The 19,241-nt window shown below is 39.2% G+C and overlaps 1 protein-coding gene across 11 annotated transcripts in view; it reads right to left on the bottom strand.

Moving 5' to 3' along the window:
* The window catches only part of CDKAL1 (CDK5 regulatory subunit associated protein 1 like 1), a 617,913-nt gene that overhangs the window by 547,939 nt on the left and 50,733 nt on the right, over positions 1–19,241 (bottom strand). The window contains exon 4 of one of the 11 annotated variants that reach the window (XM_045162610.1): positions 14,341–14,431. The exons of the other annotated variants lie outside the window; for them this stretch is intronic. Within the exon in view, the coding sequence (XP_045018545.1) occupies positions 14,341–14,431 (91 nt within the window). The remainder of the gene's footprint in view (positions 1–14,340; positions 14,432–19,241) is intronic. 11 annotated transcript variants of the gene reach the window in all.

Raw genomic sequence — 19,241 nt, 5'->3', positions numbered from 1 at the left:
AGTTATCCTTCACTCTTTTGACCCCATTATCTATTCAAAATCAGAAACTATGAGGGAATTCCCTGATGGTCCAGTGGTTATAAGACTCCACACTTCCACTCCAAGGGGTGTGGATTCAACCCCTAGTCAGGAAACTAAGATCTCTCATGTCTCATGGCCAAAAAATAAATAAATGTAGAAATAAAAGAAATATTATGAGGATGAAAGGTGAATGGATAAAATTTTTGAAAATATCTCACTGATGGAACTTAATTTTTATTTAAAATACAATTTCAAACATATGAGTAAGAGCTTAGGAAATATAGCTATCCATAAACACTGGGGAAGCAGGAGGCAGCAACTTGAGCATAAAAAAGCTATACAGTCCATAGAAGAATGAAAATGACACAGGAATGGAGAAGTCCTTACAGGAAACAACTGGAGTGAACAATGAATCCACCTAATATAGCTAAACAAACAAAGCTGAATAACAGAAGAGGGTATCTATTATGGGACAGGATAAAATTGCCATAAATTTGTAAAAGAAAAAAATTTTTTTAATTACTTAAAAAATTAGAGTTATACTGAACTAGAGTTGGAGACATAAGTAAGAACTCATGTTTAACCTAACAAAGACACAGATAGAAATATTTATACATATGTACAGACACATGGGTTAGAGTACCTATATATATGTCCTTGATCTGCCATCAGAGATGGTCTAAAGGAAATGACAAGCACTGGCAACCAGTATACCCAGCACCCCAACCTTGGTTTCGAACACCTCTATCCAGTAAAAGGAACGAGGGCTCCCTGGAGAAATGGCTGCTTCTGGGGATGAACAAAGAAGAACAAAGGGTGTTGCCCACCACCCGGTTCCACAATGGTGAAGCGGGAAGCCACTGCAGCTGCGGACTGACAGTACACCCTAGGGCAATTTAGGATGAAAAAGAATAAAAGAGGATAAGGCACTCTGTTTTGGATGAACTAGCTCCAAAGATAGTTAGAAGCCTACCTTGGGAAGAATTTCAATGACCCCAGATTCCTGCATCTTCCCATACACAGAGAAAGACTAAAATCATTAACTTGAGATAAAGAAAGCTGAGCACTGAAGAATCGATGCTTTTGAACTGTGGTGTTGGAGAAGACTCTTGAGAATCCCTTGGACTGCAAGGAGATCCAACCAGTCCATCCTAAAGGAGATCAGTCCTGAATATTCATTGGCAGGACTGATGCTGAAGCTGAAACTCCAATTCTTTGGCCACCTACAGTGAAGAACTGACTCATTTGAAAAGACCCTGATGCTGGGAAAGATTGAAGGCAGGAGGAGAAGGGGACAACAGAGGATGAGATGGCTGGGTGGCATCACTGAGACTCAATGGACGTGAGTTTGAGTAAACGCCAGGAGTTGGTGATGGACAAGGAGGCCTGGCGTGCTGCAGTCCATGGGGTCACAAAAAGTCGGACACGACTGAGTGACTGAACTGAGATATTCATTTTTTGTGGTTAGCAGTAATCTCTTACCAACATGAATGCTTGACTGCATATATTTCCTAGCCAAAAATCAGATATAGACTGGCTTCTGCTCTACCTCTTCAGAGCAGTTTCCTCAGAGATGAGTGGCGGCCTCTTGGTCTAAAGAGGAGGAAGGAGCCTGGCAACCTACATCTGGATTTAGTCAAAAATGCATCAATGTTGACTCTCTAATTGTAATAAATATACCATACTGCTACTGCTAAGTCACTTCAGTCGTGTCCGACTCTGTGCCATATTAATATTAATAATATTAATAAGAAGGTAATGCATGGGGGATTGGGGGCATATATATATATATATATATATGAACTCTGTACCATATGTTTAACTTTTAAGTCTAAAACTGTCCACCAAAAAAGCCTACTAAGAAAAAATATTCACTATTTTAAAGTTTAAAGTTCTCCAATCTACCCCGCAAAAGATGACTTAGATAGACAGGGAATAAAAGTACAATAAATATCAGAGTGTTATCAATAGTTTCGTCATCTTCATGAACTCAACAGAAACCATCAAATGTTGAAAAGTTAAGAACTTTGCATTCAGAAATGTAGCTTTGAATCTTCACTGCTTCATATCCTAGTAGTGTGAATGGCAATGACAACCTCTAGAGCTTCAGTTTCTTCATCTAATGGGGATAATATTCAGTTTGTGGGTTTGTTGTCAAAATTAAAGATGATATACGCAAAGTTGTTACTAGGACAAGATAGAGCAAACTGTGAAGCAAGAGATAGTACAAACACTTAAATTCTTTAAGGATCTGGACTAATAATTGTTTTCAATAATCCTGAATTTAGTAGTTCTGAAAGCAGGTTAGATTTATAAAAACTGAAAAGCTATCTTGTTAAGTACACAGTGCCTAGATGCTACTTTGAGATTTTTACCATTTCCCTCAAACAGACTTGAGGTTTTATGTTTGTTTTTTCCTCAAATACAAAGTATGTAGAAAAGTAAGGTTTTCAGCCCACATTCTGTTTTATTTAGCCAGCACATATGTATTAATAAGAGACAAAAACCTACCAGAAGGAAACAAGAAATTCTGTCTAACATGGAAAAATGGAGTACATTTGCCATAGATAATTTGCCATAGGGTGAAAAGAAGATTTCAGACAGTTTATTCAAGTCAAATAAGAGAGGTGGTGATTAGACTTCCACTAAATTATTCATTAAGAGATTGTGCTATAACCTTTCCAAGTCAGCTGAACACACACAGAAGTTAAGGGGATATTTAAAAGCTTAAGAATATGGGCAGTTTATTTTAATTCAATCAAATGACTAGATAGTAAAAATCAATGATCTAAATGAAAAAGTGCCTCCTCAGATCATTTCCGGGAGTTGCAGGGCTCTGCTTCCAGAGCTTCTTAACTAGTCAAATATCTATGAGACTCACTAGACAGTAACAGATGTTAACAAGGCATATAAAACACAGTGAAACTAAAGAAAATCAAGGAATGATAAAATTCTTAAAAAAAAAAAAAAAAAAAAACAAGAATTCCTAGTCAAATTGGATATATGAAATGTGCAAATGCTAACTAAATTCCAAACTCATTTTATATCACAGTAAGATATTTGGTGAATCATAGTGAATATCAGGGCTATTTGATGAAAATGGCTTATCATTTCCAAAAGTTTTATAGTGTGAGATATGTTTTAAGTTTCTGAAGCTGCCTTTGGAAGTAAATCTGAGGATATAATTGAATTATTACGAACAAGTTCTATGAAGTTAGTTCAGTTTAAAGATTAGACTGAATGGAAACAATCTAGCCATGAAATCTGACAAATACAAGTTAAACTGAAATTTATAGTTATGTAAAACATTTGTACCCATCTGGCACTGTGGATGTATACTTTCTCATATGAAACTGGCACACCCGAAACAGCACTAACGTTAGTGATAGAACTCTAGAATCAAAGGGGCCACACAATCTGAAGCCCTGATTCTCAAGTATGATTTCTAGCCTTCTATACAGTGTCAGACGGAGAAGGCAATGCCACCCTACTCCAGTACTCTTACCTGGAAAATCCCAGGGACGGAGGAGCCTGGTAGGCTGCAGTCCATGGGGTCGCTAGGAGTCGGACACAACTGAGCGACTTCACTTTCACTTTTCACTTTCATGCATTGGAGAAGGAAATGGCAACCCACTCCAGTGTTCTTGCCTGGAGAATCCCAGGGACGGGGGAGCCTGGTGGGCTGCTGTCTATGGGGCCGCACAGAGTCAGACATGACTGAAGCGACTTAGCAGCAGTAGCAGCAGCATACAGTGTTAGAAATAGATTAAGATGTAGCTTAACTGCTTATGTATCACTGCTTAACTGCTTATGGATACATAAGCACCCATACATTTGGCTATATTTAACTGCCATTTACAATTTTATTATTCACATACCCTACACACAGACTGGCCATTATGCAGCCTACTAGTGAAATCATCAGAGCACCTCTACACTAATAAAAATATCTCAATACCCATGGTACACAGATCCAGGCTCTTCAAAAATAAAAAAAAACCAGTGCAGGACAAGAACTTCATGATGATTCAACACTAAACAACCAAAGGGCTAATATGACATCACCCTCTAAAGCAATGGATGACTAAGAAAAGCACAGAGACACCAAATGTTAGCCTCAAATGTTTTTTCTCTTGAATTTGAAATTAAAAAGTCAAATATTTAACTTATCTTTTAAAATATGTGTATTTTTAGAGTTGCAGGCAAAAGTTATATAAGGGTATCTGGGACTGCTTTAAAATTCCTCAGCAGAAACAAATAATGAAAGAAAGATAAATCTTAATTACTTAACCTGTTGATAGGTGTAGAGGGCTCACTCACCTATCCCCTCTACTTGGGTGGATGTTTGCACTTTCACAATAAACAAACCTAACTCCTAAATATGGAAAAAAATACAAATGCATATACAAAATTAATGTATGGTAAAGGTAGCATTTCAAATTAAAGGAGAAAAGATAAATGACTCAGTTAATAGTGTCAGGAGAACTGGTTAGTCATCTGGGACGAGGGGGAGGGTTGGATCCACATGTCACACATAAATCAAAATGAATTCGAAGCAGCTCAAAGATTTAAATGTAGGAAAGTGAAACCATTAAAGTCACAGTAGAAGCGATGAGAGAATTATGATCATCATCTTGGTATAAAAGAAAACACTGATAAGGTCAACTGTATAAAAAAACAATTACTTTCTTTATGGCAAAACCAACCATAAACAACAAGTGCAATAAAGAGGGGACAATCTGGAAATCATATCACAAAGGAACACTTTCCCAATCAGCGATGGCCTACCAATTAGTAAGCATCACCCAATGGAAAAAGGATAAAGGGATATGGACAGGTCACAAGAGATAAATATAGCTCTTCTGAGAAATGCAAATTAAAAGACATTGAAATACCATGTTTCATTCATCACATTAGCAAAAAAAGCAATTTGGCAGCAACCAAAATTATAAATGCATACACTGTTTGACCCAATAATTACACTTCCAGATATTTATTCAAACAGATATATGTGCAAAATAATACACAAACACAAGGATGTGCGTACCACTGCAGTGCTGTTGGTAACAGTAACAGACAACAGAAGCAGTGTGAATGTCTAGAATAAATAGCCCAGTTAAAAAAAAAAAAAAAATGTTCCTACACTTATACAGGAGAATACAATACTAGTTCAAAAAATAAGGAAATTTGCAATGAAATCGTAAAAATCACTAAGTCATACTGCTAAACAAAAAGGGTGCAAAACCATGTGTATTATATGCCAGCTTTTAGGTAAAAGGAAGCAAAAAATATTTTAGGTAAAAGGTAAAAGGGAGCAAAAAAAAATTCTTTTTTGTTTATACAAGTGAGTGTGATTATGTATACACATTTATCCTTATATTTCCAAGTCCTTCTTTATCAAGAGAAAGAAATTTTAAAACCAGATTTCTTCAGGAAGATTTAGTAACTAAAGCGGATGGAGACATTACTGTACACCCTTTCATTCCTTTTGAATTTTGTGCCATGTGAATAAATTATTCATTCAAAAACTTTTTTTTTTTTAAATATTCTCCGTCTGATTCAAAAGCATGATGGTAATAGTAAACACCAGAGTCTTGGTTACATACACTATTAATGTAAAACTGAAAGACGTAACTGGGGAAACAGTGGAAACAGTGGCTGACTTTATTTTTCTAGGCTCCAAAATCACTGCAGATGGTGATTGCAGCCATGAAATTAAAAGACGCTTACTTCTTGGAAGGAAAGTTATGACCAACCTAGACAGCATATTAAAAAGCAGAGACATTACTTTATCAACAAAGGTCCGTCTAGTCAAGGCTATGGTTTTTCCAGTGGTCATGTATGGATGTGAGAGGTGGACTATAAAGAAAGCTGAGCGCCAAAGAATTGATGCTTTTGAAGTGTGGTGTTGGAGAAGACTCTTGAGAGTCCCTTGGACTGCAAGGAGATCCAACCAGTCCATTCTAAAGGAGACCAGTCCTGGGTGTTCACTGGAAGGACTGATGCTGAAGCTGAAACTCCAATACTTTGGCCACCTGATGTGAAGAGCTGACTCATTTGAAAAGACCCTGATGCTGGGAAAGACTGAGGGCAGGAGGAGGAGGGGACGACAGAGAATGAGATGGTTGTATGGCATCACCGACTCAATGAACATGGGTTTGGGTGGACTCTGGGAGGTGGTGATGGACAGGGAGGCCTGGCGTGCTGCAGTTCATGCGGTCGCAAAGAGTCGGACACGACTGAGCGACTGACCTGAACTGAAAGATGTAACAAATGCTTTGGTCCTGAGTCACAAAAAGTCTTCCCTACTCAAAATATGCTGATAAAAAAGTTAAGATGCCTGACAGTGATACTATTACTTTAAAATAATCTCTAATTTGTTCTCAAGCAGACTATTAGAATTCCTCCTACATCCACAGAAGTAGCAGGCACAACCAACTGCTCATTATAATTACTAGTCTATCATCAAGGCACAATGTCTGGTTTGCCTGTCATCTATCTCTACACTAAAGAGGTAAGATGATGAAATGGTCACAACTAGAAGAAAATTATTCTGGGGTGGGTAGATGGGCACTGGCACACTTTCTCAGGCTAGGAAAGAGGCAGCAAAAGCAAAAGATGGTTAAGTAGTTAACAGTAACCTACAGCAGAGAACTGAGAGAAAATGCCAGAGAGGCATGAAAGATGAGCCCAGAAGTCACTGCTGATAAAGGGGTGGTCATCCTAGCACACAAAATTAACACTGTATATGTATATATAAATTTGAGAATATAATAACAATCTGCATGAAAATGTGGAATATGGAAAACATTTCTTTAGATATAGTTAATGCACATATGAATTTTTAAATATGCACTAAAGTTAACTGCTACCACGTATTTTTTAGTGTACCATTGTAAAGGAAATTCCAGAAAGTACAGCAAAAAGACAAACAGAAAATAAGTTAAAAGGCAAAGAAGTTCGGTCCATGACAAATATAATAAGACAAAGGAAATAAAGCTATGGAAATAAAGAATAAAATTGAAAACTTCCTAGAGTTAAGATACTGGAACCTTCTGACTGATAATAGAGTGCTAAGTATGGTAACGGAAAGATCATCCACACCTGGAAATACCCTTTTGCTATTTCAGACTGAGGCTTTCTGAAGATAAAGTCCTAAATGTTTTATAAAAAGGAAAGATAAGAAAAGATAAGATACCTACAGAGAGAAAGCCAGATTGTCATCAGATTTCTGATCTATTAGACTGAACTCTAAAAAGAAAGAACGCCTCAAAGATCCAAGGGAAAATCATTTTTGGTCTAGAAAACTATGTCCATTCCAACAAGTATGAATCATGTTTGGTCAAGGAGGAGCAGACAGTGTACTACCGCAGACCTCTTCAGACACAATGACTCAGGACAGATTCTAAGTCAAGGGTGAACTTTGTTGCCATATCTCCCTACCTTTTCTATTTTGTTAATTTTTGGTTTTATCACCTGGATAAGATTTACTCATGGAAGGAAGAAAGGAGGAAAGGAGGGGGAGAGAGAGGGAAGGGAAATCCTAACCTGATTTCAATATTGGGTTTCAAGCAACCCAATATTGGTTATTGGTCCTTTAAAGAGTGGGCAGGAAGGGTGAGTCAAGAGGACACCAGACAAAAGCACAACCGTAAGTAATTTCAAAGTCAAAACTATTAAAAAACAATAAAACTGTTCCAAGAGCCCAGCTGGAGAGACCAAAAGACTGACAGCACGCACATTTACTACGGCCACAACACAACCACGGAGGGCTGTAAGGAACCCCAACAATGTGTATACTCCCAGCCTGCAACAAGGCCTCTAATTGTGCTATTGCCCCATACAGGCAATGCAAAACTTTATTTCACAACAGAGTCAAAGCCATGAAAAGGAGCAAATTATAAATGTCTAATAACTAAGTGTTGCACTCAATACTCCAGCAAATTTGGAAAACTCAGCAGTGGCCACAGGACTGGGAAAGGTCAGTTTTCATTCCAATTCCAAAGAAAGGCAACACCAAAGAATGCTCAAATTACCGCACAATCGCACTCATCTCACACACTAGTAAAGTAATGCTCAAAATTCTCCAAGCCAGGCTTCAGCAATATGTGAACCATGAACTTCCAGATGCTCAAGCTGGGTTTAGAAAAGGGAGAGGAACCAGAGATCAAATTGCCAACATCCGCTGGATCATGGAAAAAGCAAGAGAGTTCCAGAAAACATCTATTTCTGCTTTACAGACTATGCCAAAGGCTTTGACTGTGTGGATCACAATAAACTGTGGAAAATTCTGAAAGAGATGGGAATACCAGACCACCTGATATGCCTCTTGAGAAACCTATATGCAGGTCAGGAAGCAACAGTTAGGACTGGACATGGAACAACAGACTGGTTCCAGATAGGAAAAGGAGTACGTCAAGGCTGTATATTGTCACCCTGCTTATTTAACATATATGCAGAATACATCATGAGAAACGCTGGGCTGGAAGAAGCACAAGCTGGAATCAAGATTGCCGGGAGAAATATCAATAACCTCAGATATGCAGATGACACCACCCTTATGGCAGAAAGTGAAGAGGAACTCAAAAGCCTCTTGATGAAAGTGAAAGAGAAGAGTGAAAAAGTTGGCTTAAAGCTCAACATTCAGAAAATGAAGATCATGGCATCTGGTCCCATCACTTCCTGGGAAACGATGGGGAAACAGTGGAAACAGTATCAGACTTTATTTTTCTGGGCTCCAAAATCACTGCAGATGGTGACTGCAGCCATGAAATTAAAAAATGCTTACTCCTTGGAAGGAAAGTTATGTCCAACCTAGATAGCATATTCAAAAGCAGAGACATTACTTTGTCAACAAAGGTCCATCTAGTCAGGGCTATGGTTTTTCCAGTGGTCATGTATGGATGTGAGAGGTGGACTGTGAAGAAAGCTGAGCGCCAAAGAATTGATGCTTTTGAAGTGTGGTGTTGGAGAAGACTCTTGAGAGTCCCTGGGACTGCAAGGAGATCCAACCAGTCCATTCTAAAGGAGATCAGTCCTGGGTGTTCTTTGGAAGGACTGATGCTAAAGCTGAAACTCTTAATACTTTGGCCACCTCATGCGAAGAGTTGACTCACTAGAAAAGACCCTGATGCTGGGAGGGATTGGGGGCAGGAGGAGAAGGGGACGACAGAGGATGAGATGGCTGGATGGCATCACCGACTCGATGGACATGAGTTTGAGTAAACTCTGGGAGTTGGTGATAGACAGAGAGGCCTGGCGTGTTGCTATTCATGGGGTCACAAGGAGTCAGACACCACTGAGCAACTGAACTGAACAATTTTCTTACGATTTATTTTACTGTATAAACTTGTCCAACCCACTCCAGTGTTCTTGCCTGGAGAATCCCAGGGATGGGGAAACCTGGTGGGCTGCCTTCTATGGGGTCACACAGAGTTGGACACGACTGAAATGACTTAGCAATAAACTTGTCCTAAATCCAGTCTATAAAAATCATTCTTGTACAAGTTTCTGCCTCATTATGTGAACACCTTTTTGAACCCTCAGCATGTTAAGCTGCAATCACAAACCACAAACATCTATAGTTTGAGAGTGTTAAAAACAAGGAAGTGAAGTGAAGTCACTCAGTCGTGTCCGACTCTTTGTGACCCCATGGACTGTACCCTAACACGCTCCTCCGTCCATGGGATTTTCCAGGCAAGAGTACTGGAGTGGATTGCTATTTCCTTCTCCAGAGGATCTTCCCAACCCAGGGATTGAACCGGGGTCTCTCGCATTGTAGGCGGACGCTTTACCATCTGAGTCACCAGGGAAGTTCCTTTAAAAACAAGGCATATCCTGCAAATCTTTTAAAATAACTTAATCAAGTGTTACTTACTTTTCATAACATATTACCCTTTTGCTAAGAGTAAATAAAGATGCCAAATCATGTTCTTTCCTGATCTGGTTTCCCAAGGTAGCACTAGCATCAACTCTTTTGACTAAACCCATCGTAAAGTACTTGACTGCAGGCAACTTCATACACACTCCCGTTTACTCCAGCTTACAAACTAAATAAATAATTGGCTTCCTCTCTACTGGTATCAGTCATAGTTTTAACAGATGGTGCCATTAAATGAGGAAGGTATGGTACTAAATACAACTAATAACTAACCATATGCCAGCAACAAAACAGTGTTCTTGTCAAGGATATAAAATTGAATTTTATTTACTTTTTGGTTTTGGCTAGAGTAAAACATAGTACAATGCAGTTATAAAATCTGATACCAATTTGGAACCAGGAACCTAAAAAGTACTAAAAAGATCTTCAATTTCTTAAATTTTTTAATTCCTCAAATATCAAGTATATGGGCTTCCAGGGTGGTGTAGAGGTAAAGAATCCTCCTGCCAGTGCATGAGACGCAAGAGACATTGGTTCGATCCCTGGGTCGGGAAGATCCCTGGAGTAGAAAACGGCAACCCACTCCAGTATTCTTGCCTGGAAAACTCCATAGATAGACAAGCCTGGTGGGCTACAGTCCTATGGGGTTGCAAAGAGTCAGACATGACAGAGCATGCACACACATACAGAGTATACCGAAGAAAACAAAAGCACATAAAGTGCCAGTTTCACCGTCACAATCACACAATGAGAATTATTTTTATTAGTTCAAGAATCTTCTCAACTTTGGCCACAGGCTTTATACATTACCAAAAGCAGTAATATCTTTTATATAATGAGCACTAAACTGCTTTCCTCAGTAAACGTCCATCTGTCCACATGGTGGTATCTCAGAATCTACTATCATGTTATTTTAGGAACTACAGAACATACTCAGACTTAAAGTAACGAGCTATCTAAGTACACTACTGTTTAACATTCTTAATAATGCAACAGGCTTTAACAAAAGAATACATGCTGGCATTGAATGTGTTCAACTCTATTCTTACACTGCCTTCAAGAAAAAGGTACAGCCACCACCCCCCAGTCATAACAACTCTGCTTTTATAGTATTATTTAATTGTGCTTTGGGATCAGATGATTTTATTTGGGAAATGGACTCTGAATCTTCCTGAGATACTAAAATTATGACTCCACGTGCTATCTGATACAAAAACTTACTTTAATCCTTGGATCATTTATAAGAATGCATGATTAGCTAGTTTTAAACATGCATTTAAAAGTATGTAACTATTTTATTTAGAAACATATGGCCATTTCAACACAGTGACTGTGGGCATTTCAACAAAATGTACGTTAAGTCAGAACAGGGAAAACACAAAGCTTGGGTTTTAGACAGGCTATTCAGTCTATACTTCCCTTTTCCTGTTAATTTGGTGACCAGAATAAACTGAGATAACCTAAGAACTACTTTCAGTTCTTCAGTTTTTGCTCTTTACCCATGGAAAGAAATCTTTATCTATTACCTTCAGAAGAAAGATATAAACACACAACCCATGTATGTGATGAAGTATAAAGAATACTTGTCTATGAGTCAAAACCCCAGCACAATCCTTGCTCACTAACCAGCAGTGACCTTAAATCAACTACCTAAAACCCTTATAAGCCTCAAAAATCTCCATTTTAAAAATGAGATTAACACCAAATACTTCACAGGATTTGTCAATAAAAAAAAAAAAGATGAAATAATATATGTAAAGCACCTGGCATGAAATGAAAAAGTTAGCTGTTCAATTGTGTCCAACTCTTGGTGACTCCATGGACTAGAGCCCACCAGGCTCCTCTGTACATGGAACTCTCCAGGCAAGAGCACTGGAGTTGGTAGCCATTCCCTTCTCCAGGGAAAGCACCTGACATAGAGTAAGGCAAAAAAGTTAAAGAAATAAAAACCTCACTTAATAAAGACTCAAACCAACAACCAGAATGGCCTTCAAAACCGCAGTGGGAGCCACAAGGTTTTGCCATTTTCTCCCTTAATTGAGATCAATTCTATCAAAAGTTGCAAAGTTAGCTCTTTGCTCTCCCATATTCTTATCCAACTTTTCTGCAGCATGTCTGGATCAACTCCTTCAACCTGATAAATTCTCCAACATACACAAAGCCAATCTCAAATCAATAAACAACAAACACAGAAACATATACTGAAGACAAGACCTTAGGAATACTGGGCATTAAAAGCTTCTCTTTTGATTCTTCATTTTCATCCCACTTTTATTTACAAATGATTCTTTGGTGCTCAGATAAACTCTCCTCTCGACTCCTCTATCACCTTGAAATTCTACACATTCAGCTGCTCTGCAAACACAAACCTACAGAGGCAATCAGGTCAATCTTATCTGCATTCTCTCTTCTCTGTGTTCTACTGATAGAAGTTATGAAGAAAAACTCTGGAGACACACAAATCTTCAATAAAAATACATCTCGCCATGATTAAGAAGTGGATATAAATGGCTAAAAACAGGTTCCCATGATGTAGAAAGGTTTTCTTTTGACTTTTGAAATAATCAATATGTTTTGTTCTGTTTAATCTTAGCCTATTAAATGTTACATGAACATGTGGCCTCAAACACTACACTAAAAGCTCCCACCTGAAACAACCAAAAAAAGACATGCAAAATATATAAAACAACAGTTTAAGATACTGAACATCACACTGTGAAGGACAATGAGCCCTGCGAGATGGGATACAAAGGAGGTGGGTTCTCAACTGCCCCAGCTTACTGCCTTAACAGTTTCCAGTCTAGATGCATTTGACCAAGACAGTCTAGAAGAATCTAAATTTAGAAAAGTTAAGGGTCTGGGGAAACCAAGGTTTCCTATGGTTTGCAAGACAGAGTACGGGAAACAAGAGAACTCCAGAGATCTGAAGAAGAGACTCTTCAAATGTTCAGCTAAGCATTAATCAGTGCAAACATGTGAGGAAACAAGCCAAAGTCAGAAAAAGAATGACCTCAAAAGAATGGAGGTGACAGTGCCCAAAGCTCACTTGAGGTTGGGAATAATGCCTATTCTCTCCAGCCAGATGGAAAAACCTTATGATTCATGGGACACTGTGTAGAGTACACAGAAAGGTCTTGCCTCAGTAGCAGCCCTTGATCAAGCATGGCTCTGGTCATGCTCCAGAGCACCAAACTGCTTCCAAGTAACTTAGCTGGATCCCAGAACAAAGTTTAAGAATATTTACAGGAATACAAAAATACCACATCGAACAAGGTAAAGTCTGCAATGTCTAGCATCTAATCAAAAATGCAATGCAAAAATGAAGGAAAATAAAATCCCATAATGAGGAGAAAAATCAGTAAATCAAAACTGACCCAGAATTAACATAGACATTAGAACTGGCCGACAAAAACATTAAAAAGTTATTATAACTATCTACATATGTTCAAGAAATTAAGCATAGACCTGAAAGACTAAAAAAAAAAAACAAAAACAAATTGAATCTCTAGAGATTAAACTATCTCAGCTGCTCTGGGTTCCTCATCTGGCAGAGTGAACCCAAACCTTCATTTTTAAAAGACGAGTCATTAATCACTGTCCTTTTTTGACTGATACAGTTTTCCAGTGACCTTTATTACTATGAATAAAAATACTAAGTGGAATGCCCCAAAACCCTTTGGGTTCCAGATTTTGTCTCCTTGACTCCATAAAATAACAGTAACCCAAATTCCCCTCAGTAATCAACATCAATCACTCCAGTGCATAAGTTAGACTCATTTTTCACCACGTGTTGGTTCAATGGCACAACGTCTCTAAAATAGCCAAATGGTATCTTCATCTTCCAATTCAGCAGAGCCACCGTCATTCTCCCTAGTGCAAACATTCTCCCTTGGAGACTAAGATCTCCAAAACCGCAGAGCTTGGTATTCCCAAGACAGGTAGCAAAAGTTCTACAAGTGGATTATTAGGTGTAACAGTAAGAAACGCCACTCTCACTTCAATCCTTAATTCCCAGAGCCATGAATTCTAACTGTGGAAGAGAGAGAACCGTATAATTCAAAGTCTAGACTGCATCCTATAATGCAGAACTCCATCCTTTCATGGTATTGAAAAGATGCTACTGTAATGGAGTATTCAGTAAGCCACTCCACTTTTCAGTTAGGCAAGCCACTTTCGGGTAACAGGGTACGTGGCAAGATTCCAAGGACAGGAGCCTATTTTATACCTTTGCTGCCGTTAAGTGAACACCCTGACCAGCAGCAATACAGTACAGACTGCCATGTTGTTGTTGTCTAGCTGCTAAGTCGTGTTCAACTCTTTGCAACATAATGGACTGTAGGCCGCCAGGCTCCTTTGTCCATGGAACTGCCCAGGCAAGAATACTGGAGTGGGTTGCCATTTCCCTTCTCCAGGGGATCTTTCCGACCCAGGGATCAAACCTGCATATCCTGCATTGGCAGGCAGATTCTTCACAGGTAAGCCACAGGATGCCATGATAGTGGATGAAATATTCTGTGAACCCAGATGATGCTGTTGGAAGAAGCATTAGAGGTGAGAATACAAATTCATTTGCAGAGTATGTGACTATTCCAGTGAGGATTTAAACCTCTGTTCACTCCATGATAGAAGAGGTCCACTATAATCAACTACTGGCAGGCAGATGACTGGCTCCCTTAGTAAACAGAGTCCGTCAGGACTGTTCAACTGTCTGTCGAACCTGCTGCTGGCAGATTAGGGACGCAGCAATAGCCTAAGTCTGGTCAGTCTTGTTAGACAAAGTCCACACTGTCGAACCATGAGCACCCCCTCCAGCCCTGCCAACACAGTCACTTTTCCATAAGCCAACTGAGCAAGAACCAGGGAAGCTGAAGAAAGAAGCTAACTGACATCCACAGAGGACATCGTTCTGTCTAACTCATTTGCAGTAATGCCCTTTGGTGGGCGTTCACAAGGGAAACAATCTTCACAGCCTGAATATTCAGAGTGGTCCATCCATACACCTCTTCCCTAGACTTCCTTGTCACCAATCTTCAGACTGTGTTCCTTCTACACAAAACATCTGCAACTGCCCATTAATCAATCTAGATCTTTCTCTCTGGTCATCTCCCACTCCAAGGATTGCAGGCAACAAAATATACTGCTCAAAGTTTGCCCGCTGTAGGGATTCTCCTTCACCATTGTCATGCGTGGTTAGTCTTGAGTAGGGTTTTAGTGCTATAGTGTCTGTGCTTTTAAGTGATAACCAACATATCACGCAGACTCATCTGTAAACCAGGCTCAAGTCATTTTCTTCTTTGCTCAGCTGATCATAAGGAACTCCAAAGAGGCCAGAGACACAGATTGAAAAATAAGAAGCAATGCAACAAAAGTTGGCATTGAAGGAGTTGGACCCCTACTCATACAACGGACTTACACATTCCACATCTGCCCAAATTTGATCTCATATTCCATTCCCATCTGATAACAGATTGCTCTTCACTCCCGATCTCTGGCCAAATGGGTTAGACAACACCCAATGCTCAGGGAGCTCAGGTCACATGGTCACCTGGTATCTCATGATTGCATATTCAATCTCCAGTAAGGCCCAATATAGACCAGCAGCTATTTCTCAAAAGAATCATTACCTGCAGAAGAGGCCATAGATTTACCTCTAAAGCCTTGACGTCTGCACTGTGATTCTTACTGGTGTTTGCCAGAGGCAAATAATCACAAGAAAAAGGAAAAAGTAGGAGGGGGAGAAAAATCACAGAATACAACTTTTGCTCCCAAAAGGGAACGAGTGAGTGTTGCTCGCTAAATCTATCCCCTTGAGATTTCATCAGTATGCCAGGACTACAGTCCCAACCAAGAAAGGAGACCCAGAGAAAAGATGATTACTGAGTTTTTCTTTCTTGTCTTGAGAAACTGGATGTGACACCTTTTCTTCAGATCAGAGAAGAAAACAATGAATGTGACAAAAAGGAAATAGTGGCCAAGATGAGGAAGAATAAAGTGTCTCACTGTTCTAAATCCAGCCCAGGTGATTGATATCTCAGGTAATGAGAGAACAAGCAGGTGAGGCTGCCGAATCCATCACTAATCGCTGAAATTTTGGAAAAATAAGGAAACATGGGAAGACAAAAAGGTAGGTAAATATTCCAATGTTCAAAGACCAAGTACCTTGGGCAACTTGTCCATTTGCCATTAATCCTCAGAGGACTGTAAATAAATCATTTTAAAGATGGTTTCAAACCACTTCAGAAAGGAATCACTAACCAGTCAGGAGAAGCCTAAAATCTTGAGGACTAAAATTACATATCTATTTACTTATCTGTGATCAACCTAACCAAACTGTTCCCTTTCTAAGAGTTATCAGACCATCAAGCAGGAGCTCTATCACATGAAGGAGTCTACTCACTTAGAAATTAGAGTGAGTTCCAATAAGCTAACTTTCCCATTATAATTGAAAAACAAAAGAAAAGATACTAAAATTCAGTGGTCATTAGATTTTAAGAGCTAGAAAGGGCTTTGGGTTTTTTCAAAGGCCTTCCCTTAGATGTTGATAGACATACAATGAGAAGCAGAATGGGAGTTCAGATCTGTGCTCCTACAGTCAGCAGATACTTATCTTTAGCAGATTACTTCATCTCTTTAAGACTTACCTTTTGCATCTACAAAATAGAATAACAATGCTCTCTAGTCCCCAGATCTCTTTCGAGGATTACAGCAAGTACATGGAAAGCTCTCTGCAGCATGGCTCTTACCCAGCAAGCCCTCGATGCTACAATGGCAATTATGATTGTCAGCCACCCTGGTCATCAGTAGAACTGTGAAATAAGGAGGTCTTCCTACCTCCTTTCTCAATCACACCTAACCATCTGGTCAGTTCAGTTCAGTTCAGTCGCTCAGTCGTGTCTGACTCTTTGCGACCCCATGAATTGGAGCACACCAGGCCTCCCTGTCCATCACCAACTCCCGGAGTTCATTTAAACTCATGTGCATGGAGTCGGTGATGCCATCCAGCCATCTCATCCTCTGTCATCCCCTTCTCCTCCTGCCCCCAATCCCTCCCAGCATCAGGGTCTTTTCCAATGAGTCAACTCTTTGCATGAGGTGGCCAAAGTACTGGAGTTTCAGCTTTAGCATCAGTCCTTCCAAAGAACACCCAGGGCTGATCTCCTTTAGAATGGACTGGTTGGATCTCCTTGCAGTCCAAGGGACTCTCAAGAGTCTTCTCCAACACCACAGTTCTAGCCCAATAATAATTCCGTATAACCAATAAACAAGTAAGGATAGTAGCAAAGGAAAAGGTGCTGGGCTAAACAAAAAAGACCTGGAATCCAAGCTGTCACTTATTAGTTCAATAACTTGGCACAAGTTCCCCATTCTTTTTATGGGCCTCAGTTTTCCTATTAATACAATACACGTGTGAGTCAAGTGCTGGCAAGAGTTTCTTCCTCCACTACAATTCTATAATCAATAATCACAAAGCAAACTTTTAAGTTCTGTGTTATTAGTATACCTGTGCTTGATCCTCCCAGATTTTTACTCATATCATCACCTTCATCACCATCACACACCAGCTCACTACCAGGGATGCTCTGAGTACTCCCATTCTTCCAAGGATAAATTTAAATCAGTTCTCAGGGTTTCTCTTTTCCTTGCACTTATTAAACTCAAAACTTTAATCACTACTTACCCTTCTCCCAGAAAAAGTTTGTTCAAGCTTAATAAAAGTTTGCTGTACTCAAACATTAATTTATCTAAAAGGAAAACTAAGAATCATTGTATTTATTAGACGGACCCCATATCCCCAAGTGGTCAATGACGTGGGATTAACCTACTTTAACTCAAAATTAAACAAGTTACCACCATTTGCATTTAATTACATCTCTCCTCTTTCTCAGAGGTCCTGAGCCTTCTATAATCGTGTACAAAGCATTCATCAGTAACACTGAATTTCTCAGAAATCTGACCTCAGTGTGAGCCACAAGGAGAGCAAGTCAGGAAGAAACTGGAAATTTAGAAATGCCATTCAAGGGAAATTACCAGTTCCCTCAGGGGATCCAGGATCAACCTGACTAAGAGCATGACTGTTTATCACTCAGTACACACAACACAGAATTTGGGAACAAAAAAACATGCCAGGTTTCATAGAGGCATTTGCCTGGCTTTATGTAACACATGTCCTAAACTAATATTGTATATAAAGTGAATTTTACAAATCTAATACTTTAAATACACTAAGGAGTGCACATTAGCCAGAAATAACTTATAAATAATGCTACAAAATATTTTATATTTATATATCTATAATTCAAGGCTTTTTTGGACATCATTAGATTTGTTCAAGGCAGCCAAAACTTTACAAATACCTTGAGTATTACTCAATTACCATCTTATTAAAAACTTATTTTTAAAGGCATAGAGACTATTCATAATAAAAGGGGAAATTTAATTGAAATTGTACTACTTAAGGACTGATGTTTGTTCAGCCACTAACTTGAACCTGATATCATCCTGAGGTCCTACAGAGAATAACAACTTCAATGGAATTGATAGAATCAATCTGTTCAAATACAGCCGCCTAGTCAATGGCCTAACACCCTTACCAATATATTTACAGTAGGTTTAACAGATGGAGAAAGGTAAAGCAAGAGGTGTGATTTTCCTCTGCCTTTGCAAATCTCAGGCAATCACTGTTCTCAAAAGTAATCAACCTTTGTAAATAACCAGGAACTTTATCTGAAAAGATTTATATAAGCTCACTGCCTCCAATGAGGGTTTTCCTAGTAGCTCAGACAGTAAAGAGTCTGCCTACAACGTGGGAGACCCAGGTTCGATTCCTGGGTTGGGAAAATCCCGTGCAGAAGGAATGGCAACCCACTCCAGTATTCTTGTCTGGAAAATCCTATGGATGGAGGAGCCTGGTGGGCTACAGCCCCTGGGGTCACAAAGAGTCGGACACGACTGAGCGACTATCACTCACTCACTCACTCACTGCCTCCAGTAGATTATCACACACACATACACTCACACAGCATTTAATAAAAAAAAGAATCCGCTTCTAAAAACAATAACAAAAAAGATGAGATGAATGGGAAGTTATCAGTTAACACCAGAAATAAAGCCTACAATGAAACAAGAGCCAACATGAAGTAAACAAAATTAGTGCAATTTCTTTCAAAATTATAAAACACTCCCTTCTCCTGAAAGATCCATATAGAGAGGATTTAACATGGCACAGCTTCTAGGATTTGAAACATGCCATCCACCATCTCCTGTGTGAAAAGGCAAACCTGTCAGACATGTGTCTGACACTGTGACATGATACCACAGCTAATTTCCAGAAAAAATTATC

This window comes from Bubalus bubalis, chromosome 2 (genome assembly GCF_019923935.1).
Source record: "Bubalus bubalis isolate 160015118507 breed Murrah chromosome 2, NDDB_SH_1, whole genome shotgun sequence".
NCBI classification, from domain to species: Eukaryota; Metazoa; Chordata; class Mammalia; order Artiodactyla; family Bovidae; genus Bubalus; species Bubalus bubalis.
This window is presented reverse-complemented; position numbering and strand designations above follow the sequence as displayed.